A 12,452-nucleotide genomic window follows, 5' to 3' on the forward strand; every position below is an offset into this window, starting at 1 on the left:
GCTACGGGCCTCCACCAGAGTTTCCTCTGGCTTCACCCTGCCCAGGCATAGTTCACCATCTTTCGGATCCTATCGCACGCGCTCACGCTCCACCTCCCCGATGGTGCGAGCGAGACGGGTTGGTGGTGCGCTCGACCCTGAGGGGCCGGGATCCCACCTCACCCGGCGCGCGCTGGTCCTCACTTTCATTGCGCCACAGGGTTTTATCGACCCTCTGAGTTGCACACGCGTTAGACTCCTTGGTCCGTGTTTCAAGAGGGGTCGGGTGGGTTGTTGACATCGCTGTGGACCCCTGACGCCTTTTACGTGACCTGATCCCCGCCCTTGCGACACAACGCGGTTGGGGCGCACTGAGGACAGTCCACCCCGGTGGACAGCCGCACCAGGAGCATGGGGCCCCGTCCCTCCCCGTGGGGAGAGAGGGCACAGCGAGGGTTTTTGATGTAAAAGTTGCATCAAATCCGCCTTGGTTGTTCACACCGCAGCCGCATTGAAAAAAAACAGACCTGGGTCTGATTCAGGACCACATATGCAAGTGGTCTAAATCGGATTTGAAAAAATCTGATCTGGGCAAGAGTTGAGTGTTCACACTACTTCTGAAGAAGTCTGACCTGGTCACTTGACAATCACTTGCAATCTACAGACCTTGTTGGCAAAAGCTTGTTAAAAAATTGGTAAAAGTTTGAGTTTTCATCAACAGGCATGGCTGTGGTGTGGCGGCCATTTTGCGCGTTTGACCATGAAACAGGAAGTTTTTGTAACTCCAATGTACATTGTCCAATCTGTCCAGAATTTCACAAGCATGATAAGAGTCCAGAACTGAGGACATCTTTATGCCAATATTGACTCAGGGCACAGTCATACCAGCAAAAGTGATCAGGTGATTCGCCACAGGGGGGAGTGTCACTGAAACAACAATTTCTCAAAAATGAAGACTATATCTTTCCAGTTACTCCCATGTCACAAAGACGACACTTCTACTTCATAGCTCTTACCTGCGATGATGTCATCCATCTGCTCCAGTGCCGCCTCCAGCATGTGACTGGCCTCCGTTTCCATGGTGATGGCGGGAAGCATCAGATCTCAGGTGTTCTGATGTTCTGTATAAAAAGAAAAACAAATTGAAAATTGGGTTTATTAGCTTACTGTACAGTCTTTTTGTATACAGTATAGTATGCAACGAATGTTAACACTTCAAAGTGAAGTGAAGAAACATCTGTAAAGCATGAGAATGGTTTATATAAAAAAATTTAAAGGCTAAGCTGGTGATGCACAGTATGCCCACTCCTGTTCTGCATGGTTCCAGCTAATTAAATTAACCATAAAATATTTGAGAGTGAAAATATGGTTTTTGATGATGATGACAATGACTCAATGATTACTTAAATGAACGAGCAAGAGATTTTACTGATGTTCTTGCCATTTCTACTGGTCTACAAGTTAGGTTATTAGCAAAGCTTTGAGGATTTTTTCAGACATCACAGAGAACCTGACATGGTCATCTCACATCTCCACCCTGGTTAAAAAAAGCTCATATGGCTGTATTTCTTAAGGAAAGTCAAGAAAGAAAGAATTCCATTTACAGAGGAGCAATAGAAAGCTAGCCTGGCTCTGCCCTTCTACGTACTTCCGCTCAATTTTCATTTTCCTTCAGTACTCCATCTGGGTTTTCGGTATATTCTTGGGTTTTCTCCGACCAAATCTTTGGCGGTCCAACCAGCAAACGTCTGAGGGAGTGGCTGAGAACAAGGAAGTTGAGGTTGGGACGTGCGCTAGTTTGAGTTGTAGTTCCGTAATGGCATATCCAGAAGTTAAAGCCCGAGCAAGAACAATCTTTGCTGAGTTTTGTTGGTGGCCATGATGTTGTGGCCCTCCTCCCCAAGGGGTTCGGGAAAAGTTAGATTTTCCAGTTTGCTCCGTTAGTGGTGAAGGAGTTGGCTAAGGTGAACGCTAGCGATGCTAAGCTGATAGTTGTTGGTGTCTGCCCTCTTGTTAGCCTGGTCTTACCAGACAGTACGTAGGAGGGCGAAGCCAGACTACCAGAGTGGCTCTGGGCAGATCCAATAGTTTTAAACTTCAACAGAGTGTCTTCTTAGTATCGAAAAATGCCTTGTCATTCAATGCCAAATTTCAGTACAGAAAATCTTTTCAGCATCAATGAGCCAATAAGCATGCAGCATGCTTCTACCATGATCTAACAATGCTGATTAGCTGGCTAATGTTACACATCGTAGAGTCATGCAGGAAAAATTCAACATTACGCACCGAAACCGGGGGGGTGTGGGGTGTGTGTGTGTGTGTGTTTGTTTTTGTGTGTGTGTGTGTGTGTGTGTGTGTGTGTGTGTGTGTGTATGTTGTTAAAATTTTGAGAGGCTTGACTCCTACCACATAGGTGTAAAGGAGGTGAAAAAATGTGTACCGTAATGTGTAATGTTGTAATGTCTTTCTGTTAAAATGGATTTTAAAGAATCGGTTTTGAAAAAAGTATCGTTCAGGAACCAGTATCAAATTCAAGGTATTGTTATCGGTACTGGTATCGTAACATTTTTTAACGATACCTAGCCCTCGTTGTACCACCAGAGCAGCTTCTTTCCGCAGGCTGTGAGACTACTCAATTCATATTCTGTAATCCATCATAAAAAAGTAGTTCATAGTCATAGTCATAGTTTTTGTTTGTTTATTCTTGCGTAGCATAAAGGAACTACAACTTGCATTTCATTGTGCAACCCTATGCTCTAGAACAGGGGTGTCAAACTCATTTTCACTGAGGGCCACACTGGAAAAAGAGAATCACCTCAAGGGCCAGACATGTAGAGTTTATTGACTTGCTTTTGTTTCATTGAAAAAGTAAAATATCTTTGACTGTATTACAGCATGTCGCTTTTTTGACATTGCTGTAGTCATTTTTGTATGTTTTTTTTCTGACTTCTTTATGGCTTTCTCAGATGTTTGTCACCTTTTTATTTAAATTGTCGCCTTTTTTTCCTTTTTGTTATGCTTTTTGTTGCATTTGTCGACATAAAGCCCTACAAAAGTCAGCAAAAATGTTCCTTAGCCATCATAGAATTTAGCAAATCAAGCAAAAACAATTAGCATGATTCATAGCAATGTTTCTGTCTAAATATGAAGAAATTTCTGAGTCTCAAAGTCAGCAAATCTGCCAAATTCTGCTTTGAGTGTCTATTTAACTGCAGTTAAAAAAACACTTTCCCATGTTTTTCGCGCACAACTAGGCGGGCCAAAATCTATTGTGAACCTAAATGGATAGGCGGGCCGGATCATAATCTGCAAAGGGCCTGATTTGGCCCGCGGGCCTTGAGTTTGACACGTGCGCAGAATAACAATAAATTAACCTTGAAATAATTTTATTTTCTACATATACGCACATTTAACCCATACATGCACACGTCTTTGAAAACCGCCACTAGAATAAAGTGTACATGTACAGTATAGCCAGGAACAATTAAATACATTATTCCTTGAAGCAGGATTGACTTTTCATCTGTCATTGCTGCCTCTGGCTGCCCCTCCATCTCCTGCCATCTCTCTTTCCTGCTTTTCACTGTGCCCATCCTTCCTCCTGTCATTCCTTCTTTGCCTGGCACTCATCTCTTCTCTGACATCTCTCCTTCAAGGCTCTCATTCTTCTGTTATGCTGTCATGCTGACTTACTGCCAAATAGACATCAACATGCCGAAATCAAGGGGAAGGACAGTGATGTAATCTATTGATGCCTTGGGAGTATAAACCCCCTAGACAGCACCCTAATGCCCATCTACATTAGCACTAACTTTCACAGCCACAGCTCAACATGACGCTGACACTGACAATCTGTATTAAAGTTGCAATAAGTAATATATTTACTGTATTAACTCCAAAAATGACCACAATATGTCATCAGATATCAAGTAAACTTTGCTAAGTTGAAATACTATCTTTTCTGAGAACGATGCTAAAGCCAGTATTTTCTCCTTCAAAATTTCCATTCCATGACAGAATGTCTGTTTGTGTTTTGGCCTGTGTGTTGTTATCAACTGCCCATTTTGACAGCCCGGCCGGGTTGCCAGATATACCTGTAAAAACGCAAACCCAGCACGCTACAGCCATGGAAGCAGCAAACAAATGAACGGGATCAACGGAGATAGATTTTACCCGACCGAAAAATCCTTAGTTTCTAAACAGTTGCATGACCAGAGACGTAAATTCACCCAGGTAAATATTGGAGATATCTTTGAAAGATGAAGCCAGCTCGTCTCCTTGGCCTATGTCTTCGTCTTGCTCGGATTACTGCTGTCATTTCACCAGGAGGCATATGCAAGGAAACCCGCTTGCAGCTGGTTTACACCTGCGTTTAAGAGGTGGAGAATTTTCACCGCGAAATAGAGGGGCGCTTTCACAGGCGTATTTTGTACATACCGGAATACATAATTAGGTACACTTTACGCTTCCCCTCACACCTCTCTATGGGAAACTCCCACTTTCCCCTTGACCCTCCCGTGAATGCACGCATGACACAGAAAAGCGCAATTTGTCAGTTTCAGTTCCCGCGACAGGTTGTATGGGCTTTTACCTCAGTGCAACCCATTTGTATACCTCGCCATGCTTTTACGCGCACATTGCGAAACAAATATGCCTGAAGTGGGTGCAAAAGCATACTCAGTGTATTCTGAGTAATGCTGTGTGTTGTCTCAATGAGGATTGTTCACAGTGTTTCGCTGCACTAAGCCTGTTTTGAGTGTGTGAAGAGTTGTGTTGCTTGGAATGAGTTGAACTGTTTAGTTCAGGTTTTGCACATATGGCTTCAGTTGTGACAACAAAAATCTGCTAAACTAAACGCTAGCTGTCAGTATTACACATTGCACCTTTAAATACAGGCAATGGACTTAAAGTAACATGCCATCATTACAACTCTGTCACAATTCTCCCATTTTTCAGTCAAAGCATGTGTCTGCTCCAGTTATGCATGACTGCAGCTGTGTGCATTTGAAATAAGCATGGTACTAGTATTGTTAATGATTATAAAATGCCTCCGTATTAGTCTTGCTGAGACAGAGGGTGACAGCACAATTCAGAGACTATGACTGACTGATTCTGTTCAACAGCAATGTGACAACAGTGCCTTTGTCTGTGTGTGTGTGTGTGTGTGTGTGTGTGTGTGTGTGTGTGTGTGTGTGTGTGTGTGTGTGTGTGTGTGTGTGTGTGTGTGTGTGTGTTTGTGTGTATATGTGTGTCAGAGAGAGACTTTTTTTTTTAAAAGACAGTGTGCGTAAGCCTAGGAAAATGTGGGTTTTCATGTGTGCTCCATTGTGAAACTGTGTGTATGTTAAGGTGCTGATTTATAGATTACTGTCCTGTTCCAACAGAGCGAACGAGACAAACTGTAACAACCTGTCCACTGTCTCCCATATTGCGAAATCTGTACAACTGCTATGTCTGTGTGTGTGTGTCTGTGTGTATGTGTGTGTGTGTGCGTGCGTGTGCTTATGTGTTTGTGTGTGTGTATGTGTGTGTGTGTGTATGTGTGTGTGTGTGTGTGTGCATGCTTGTGGGAAAGACAGTGAGAGAGAGGAGAGTGAGTAGAGAGGGTGTGTCTGTGTGTGAGGTTTTCTAGATATCTCATGATCTTGGTTAAATCTTGGTAAAGGAATGCGTAATGAATGGAGCTGTTACAAAACATGTCATACAAATGTTTAACTGTGACATAATGTTTTGATGCTTTATTTAGCCACATATTTTAGTTAAGAATTAAATGTTGCAGCCGCGTTTTTAACACTGACATGAAAAACCTTCCTGTTTTCTTGTCTTTTGTTTAGGACTGCTTTTTAACTGAGATTTGTACAGTGGCACTGAGAGCTCAATTCACTCAACTGTAACTTATTTAATAGCATGCAAGTGGACAAAACAAATGTGAAAAAGAAAAAAAATACATATTCATCAATTTGACAGAAAACATGGGCAGCATTTGTATGAAATTACAGATCAATAACAACCACCAAAGATATTCTGTCTTTTCTGTTTTTGTGGTGCTGTTTGTTTGTTTTTTCAGAATATTTCTGTATTTGGCTGTTTTCTGTTTCTGTATGTGGTTGTGTTTACTTTTTCTTTCTTTCTAAATGCTATGCATGTGTTGTCAAACTGGTTAAGATTCCCTCATTTGTGTTTTGTCTATTGCATTAAGCTCTCAGGGCCACTATTGCTTTGTCAACTACTATAAAATGTATTTTGCAGTTTACCTGTGTAAAGTAATAAGTTAAAGCGCCCATATTATGCTCATTTTCAGGTTCATAACTGTATTTTAAGGTTGTACCAGAATAGGTTTACATGGTTTAATTTTCAAAAAACACCATATTTTTGTTGTACTGCACAGCTCTCTCTCACTGCTGCAGATCCTCTTTTCACCTGGTTTCTGTTTTAGCTACAGAGTGAGACCTCTTTTCATCTTCTTCTTCTGTACTATCTTTGATTGCACTCGCACATGCTCAGTAGTTCAGATGTAGATCATGTCAGCTAGCTAACTCTAGAGACAGTAAAAGAAAGCCTGTTTCTCCAACTTTGGTCAGTTACAAGGCAGGATTAGCTGGGAGACTTCTAAATGAGGGCACACATGTAAGTAGTTCTTTTGTAGATTATGGTGAACTTGTGTGTGTTGTAGCAGTGCTTTGCTATTGAGAACAACGTAGCATGCTAACGAGCTAACAGGTTGTGGTTAGCCACCTCATTTCGGACTGTGACGTCACAGTCCGAGCCGATTTTGAACAGCTCACTAGGAGACTGAAGGCAGGACACATTCAGAAACTGTATCTCACTCAAAACAGCATGGATGGATTTTTTTCAAAGTTTGTATGTGTGGAAGCACCAGAGACACAAAAGAACACCCCAAATCCCAGAAAAAGTGATTTTTTCATAATATGGGCACTTTAAATAAGTAGGTATTTAGGATGTTAATATAAAAACTGCTATTAATTTAATTCAATCCAACTTTATTCATAGTGTCCAATCATAACAGACGTTATCTCAGGACACTTTACAGATAGAGTAGGTCTGTATAGCGGGTTGCATTACTGTATAGTCAAAGGATTAAAGAGCAATTTTGATATGACAACTACAGTAGCTTACCAGCTAGTGCAGCTGTTGTGGATTACTCCCTAAATAATAATAATTACCATGAAAATAGCACTGCATTGTTCCAATTACATTCAGACAATCATTCCTGTCAAACTGAAGGACAGGATTGTCTACTGAGGTTAAGTCACATTGTCCGTGCTCCTTGATTTAATCATGTCTTAGTGGATGTAGAAACAGACATGCCTTTTCCCAGCAAGAGAGATAAACTCCAGAAAAACGAGTTAGTCAAACATGACAATATGTGACCTGTTTTTTTTTTTTTTTTACAGCTACACCCACTCCAGTGTTGACAGCTCTGTCTCCTGAGTCAAAAGGGAAGTTGGCACGCTGCACAATCTGCCTGTTGTGTTAACAACGGACAGCTTTACTGAGAGTGAAAAAAAAATGTTATCAGGTGCTAATAGGACAGGTGCTAATAAGCGTCTAATGTCTGCGTCCGCAAACTTTGTATAGCTACGAGAACTGTTTGGATTACTGTTTGTAACGGACAGCATGTACATTTCTCAAAAATATTGGCATGCAAATACAAATTTGTCTCTCAGTTAATCACTTAACACTGAAGAATATAATACCTTCTTTTACACAATATTCAAGGTTGAGTAAGTCAAAATGGCCCAAGAGCTCTTATGGCATGAGTTAAAAACTGTGTTAGCCTCAATCTAAAAAACAACAGGATTTTCTACGCAATCCTTTAAAGCCTGTCATCCAAGCAAGAAGGTCAACCATGTTTCCGCGTTGACAGAGCAGTTTACTGACAACAATGCATGGCTCATCAACTTACTGCAGACACCATGTTGCAGTGTTGACAAAGCAGTTTACTGACAACAATGCATGGATCATCACCTTACTGCAGTTTACTGACACAATAAACACAGATAAAGCTTCAACTTTCAGACCCCAGAACACAAAACAGTTCCCAGTACTGGACTTAAACTCAGGTATTGGGAATGTCAGTCAATGTCTCAACACACAGTCCACTTTTCCTGCAATATTATCCATGAACGTGCCATGTGATAAACTCACACACCTGCTAGGCGCCTGTATGCAAACAATCGTATCAAGAGATCTTTTCCATGTACTGAACCTGTGTTGTGAGAACACAAAACAAAGCAGTGTTTTACTCCGCTGCTTTACTCCAACCTCACTCCTCCTATCCCCTACAGTCTCGGTCCAACTCAACCACACAGTGATCCCTCTATGAGAGACAGATACAGACAGGAAGGAGAGAAGAGGAAGAGAGAGGGAAGAGATGAGTGGAGAGGTAAGAGTGATTAGACAGCGAGTGTGTCTGTGTGTTTATGTGCTCAACTGCTCACAGCTGACAGTAAGCACCAATCCAGAAGCTATGGCTATCTCACTATCTGCTAGCCAAGTGGCTGCGCTACTATCAGCTTTATGATTAGTGCCATCAGGACTATCACAAGGCCTCAGTGCATTACTGGTTTAATGTAATGTCATGAGCAATTTTGTAAACAACTCTTCTTTATACACTTCTGATGCACGGCCTTCTGTTATCCTTTTTGATTTGTCAATCTCTGCTGGGGTTGCATGGACCTGCACCATGTTGATTGTCTAATCAAAACAATATAAGTCAACCCGATTTATTTTGCACATTTCAAAACAAAAGTGTCTAAAGACATATGAGGACAGTGGACATAGGAGCACAGCAAAACACAGCAACTAAGGAAACGTCAAATAATATGATTAAGTTCAGCAAACAGCAGACAAGATGAGTTATGGTATGGTCTTTCTGTACATATAGCATATGCTATACATACATAGCTGTACATATGTGTTGGCCTGATCAGCTGTGGCCGCCGGACTCAAGAAAAGCATACAGAGTAGGCTGAGGAAACTCAGGCTGCGTTTTGAAATGGGTTCAGAGAAAATGAGCTAAAAGTTGAGTCAAAATATATAAACAAATCTACTAACAAACCCAGCCTCCAACTGTAGTTGCATGGAAACTGAGAAATCAGACTGATCTCATTAAGTGGCGTATGTATGACACACTAATTCATATGCCATTTTGGCGTGTTATCAAGACGCATAATCACTTTTTAGCGTGTTTATCAACGCCGTTCGGCCGCCGTTGACCTACATTACGTGTGAATTTTCGCCGTAGCGAGTAGTATGAAAGGACGTTAAGTCCGCGGAAGGAGGTTGGACGCCATGTGGTGAGTATGTTTACATCCGCTGTATACAGTGTAGACATACACGTGGATAGCTCAAAATGCGTACAGATAACACACCATTTGGCTTTAGGAAAGTGTTGTGTATGTTTACACAAAGTCATGAGCATAGAGCTTTATATAGTAGGTACAGCAAGGTACTAACACCGTTTATGTTTTGAGTTTCACTAAGGTCAACCGTTCTGCATATGTACACACTCATGGTAAAAAACAAAAAAGTGCTTTGGACAAAATACTGAATAAACAAATACAATAATACTGTGTCACACATTTCCTCACAGCTGATACAGCTTGCTTTTGAACACCTCAGCTTCTACTGGCATGACCACACACTGCAGTATCTGCTTTGTGAAGACAGTAAGAAGCATAGCTTTTTTATTTAGTTATTTCTCTATAAGTGGACTACTTTCTCCCCCGGCTCACTACTAGCCCAACATACACACGTTAGAGGGAGAAAAGCTATATAAAATGTATCATCTTAGAGCTAAGTCTGTGGGCTTGAACACTGATTAGATTATCTTTTCTAGTGTATGACTGTGGGCAGTGTGTGATCTGTGAACCGTGGCTGATACATGGCTGCTGCGGGTGCAAGAATATATAGTTTCATGTGACTCCCAGCGCTGCACTCATCTGTACTGCTCTGTGCTGAACTGCTCTGCTCTTTATTGCCCTAGTCCTGCTAAAGTGCATTTCATTCAACTCTGTTCTGCTCTGCTCAGTTGGAAATATGGCTCTGTTTTCTTCTCTCTCTATATATTATCTAATTCTTTTCTCCTGGACTGTGCTCTGTGTTACACTCTGGTCAGTCCAGTTGACTTCTGCTCTCATTTCCGCTTTAATCTATTTTGCCCTAGAGTGAGGGTAATGAACTGTTATACAAACAAAACAACACATGACTGTAAGTCATGTGTTGTTTTGTTTGTATAATGATCATCGTGAGAGTAACAAACAGCAATGTGAACATTTTAAACATTACTTAAAATCTTTTTCCTTTAAAAGACCCCACGATTGTCATCAGCTTGATGTCATTCACAATAATGTGTACAATAAATTGAAGTCAGGAAAGAGTATGTCAGATGGGAAAAATCCAGAAATAAAGAGTTGGGTAAACTGAGGTAAGGTTGGCGTACTCTTAGTCTAGCATTGCCAGACCTTCCTACACAGCACTGCTGAGGAGGGTCTAGCGAGTCCACACAGCATTCAGGGAAACGTGCTCTGGTTTATTTACCAATCACAATCGTCTTGGGCGGTGCTAAGCGCTGCACAGAGCAATGGCGCTTCTGCAAAATAGCCTCGGAAAGGAACTTGTTTCGTTCAAAAGTTGTTTTAGTCGTGCAACAGAAATCTCAGATTGGACAGATTGTCAAGCTAGCTGTCTGGATTTACCCTGCAGAGATCTGAGGAGCAGTTAACCATAGTCCTCATGAATCCTCCAGAGTTTAAAATGCCAACAGAAAGAAAGCAGAAGGGAACAGACATCCGGCCGAAATGAGAGACATCCGGCTGAAATGAACAATCCCGGAAGTGGAACGTCGCAGATATAGACTAGTGTACTCTCAAAAATATCAATATGCAACAGCACAGACAAGAATGCTGCGCGCTGAGCACACAGTGATTTGGTCTTTCCATGACTGAACTAGCGTGCCATTGACAAGAGTCACAGGAAGGCTAGAGAAACAACAAACAAGTCAGATTATCCACAGCACATCATCACAACACGGTCCTGTGCTCTTTACCGTGTGCTTTCAAACGTTTATAATACTCTGACCTTCAAACAGATACTTAGCAGTGAAGAACCACTTTTTGATATGACTGTGTCCCAGGAACCTTTATGGGAAGATATTTGTTGTTGTTGATTTAGTCCTGCATAAGGAAGTGTCAACACTGCAAACCTTTAGTGTAACCTATAATGATCCATTGGGATTTCATTTCTCATGTAAAGGTTAGAGACCCATTAGTAATTTTATGGTTATTAATTCCAGTGAAGCAATAACAGACAAATTACCACCTTAATAAATAAACACACAAGTTGACTGCACACCCTTTACCTTGTAGCAGCAGCCTGAAGAAGAGTGTACAGGGCTATCGTTAGACTATACACACTCTCACACCTGTTGTCCAGTTTTACTACATTCCTGTAATGTCGGTTGCAGAGCAGCTTGACTACAATAATCATCAGTGTTACAACTTGCCCAAGGGCACCAACAGCTAAGATCAATAGATTAAACCTGTGAAAGACCTATGTTTTGTGGTGATTGTTTGAATGGATAAAAGCCAGTGCGATGAATGACTTTCAAGTATTCCAACTCATTAGTATATTAAATGGCATTAAGCTCACTTAAATTCTTGGGCAACTTTGGGTCCGGATGAATGATTATCAATATTAAATTGAGGACAGACAATTACAGGTTTAAAGGGCTTGAAACAGGTTTAATATCCTATGTCGCTGTCACAATGCTATGCACTTGTAACCCAGTCAAGGAAAGGGTTAACAGAAACGTAGTTTTGGCCAATCGGAGGTAGTTGTGCCAGACTCCTGCTTTTGGCTGAGTCTCTATCTGATCGGTCAGAGGGAGAGTAGGAGTATGGTTGTGAAGTTTAAAGTTGGTAGACCCCAGAGAAGAAGTTGGTAATTTCATGGCGCAGATTAGAACCCAAATTGAAATGTAAGCAACTAAAATTGCTGAATATTAGAACATTGTGTCAAACATTGTTTAGACAATGTTTGACACTACGTTGTTGTTCAGTAGCTACCTCAGAGATTATCAGCTAATGAAATTAATGATCAGCTTTAGGGGCTGAGCCCCCCTAAAGGTTTGATCCTAGAATCGCTCCTGATGCAACTTAATATGCTATGAGAAAGAAACAGATATACACAGTGATAGAAACAGAAAGATAAAGAAGCACAGCCAAAGTGAAGGAGAGATGAACTATAAAGAGACAGTGGTAAAAAGATTTCACGCAAAGGCAGAGCTCCTCCAACAAAGGCAAACAACAGAGCTGATATGAGCTGACACCGAGCAGATTGATGCATGATACTTAGCACATAGCCTCTGGACTATATCATAAGCATAGCGTATTACTAATCATCAAGCTGACTTGATCAGAAGAATATGGAGACACACAGGCACACTCAAC

The 12,452-nt window shown here is 41.4% G+C and overlaps 1 protein-coding gene across 14 annotated transcripts in view; it reads right to left on the reverse strand.

The window, feature by feature from the left end:
* Positions 1 to 12,452, reverse strand: part of ppfibp2b (PPFIA binding protein 2b) — a 131,316-nt gene that overhangs the window by 89,698 nt on the left and 29,166 nt on the right. For all 14 annotated transcript variants that reach the window (XM_039809423.1, XM_039809422.1, XM_039809419.1 and 11 more), the window contains exon 2: positions 996 to 1,100. In XM_039809423.1, the coding sequence (XP_039665357.1) occupies positions 996 to 1,077 (82 nt within the window). In that variant the 5' untranslated portion in view covers positions 1,078 to 1,100. The remainder of the gene's footprint in view (positions 1 to 995; positions 1,101 to 12,452) is intronic.

The sequence above is a fragment of the Perca fluviatilis genome, chromosome 8 (genome assembly GCF_010015445.1).
Source record: "Perca fluviatilis chromosome 8, GENO_Pfluv_1.0, whole genome shotgun sequence".
In the NCBI taxonomy this organism is placed as follows: Eukaryota; Metazoa; Chordata; class Actinopteri; order Perciformes; family Percidae; genus Perca; species Perca fluviatilis.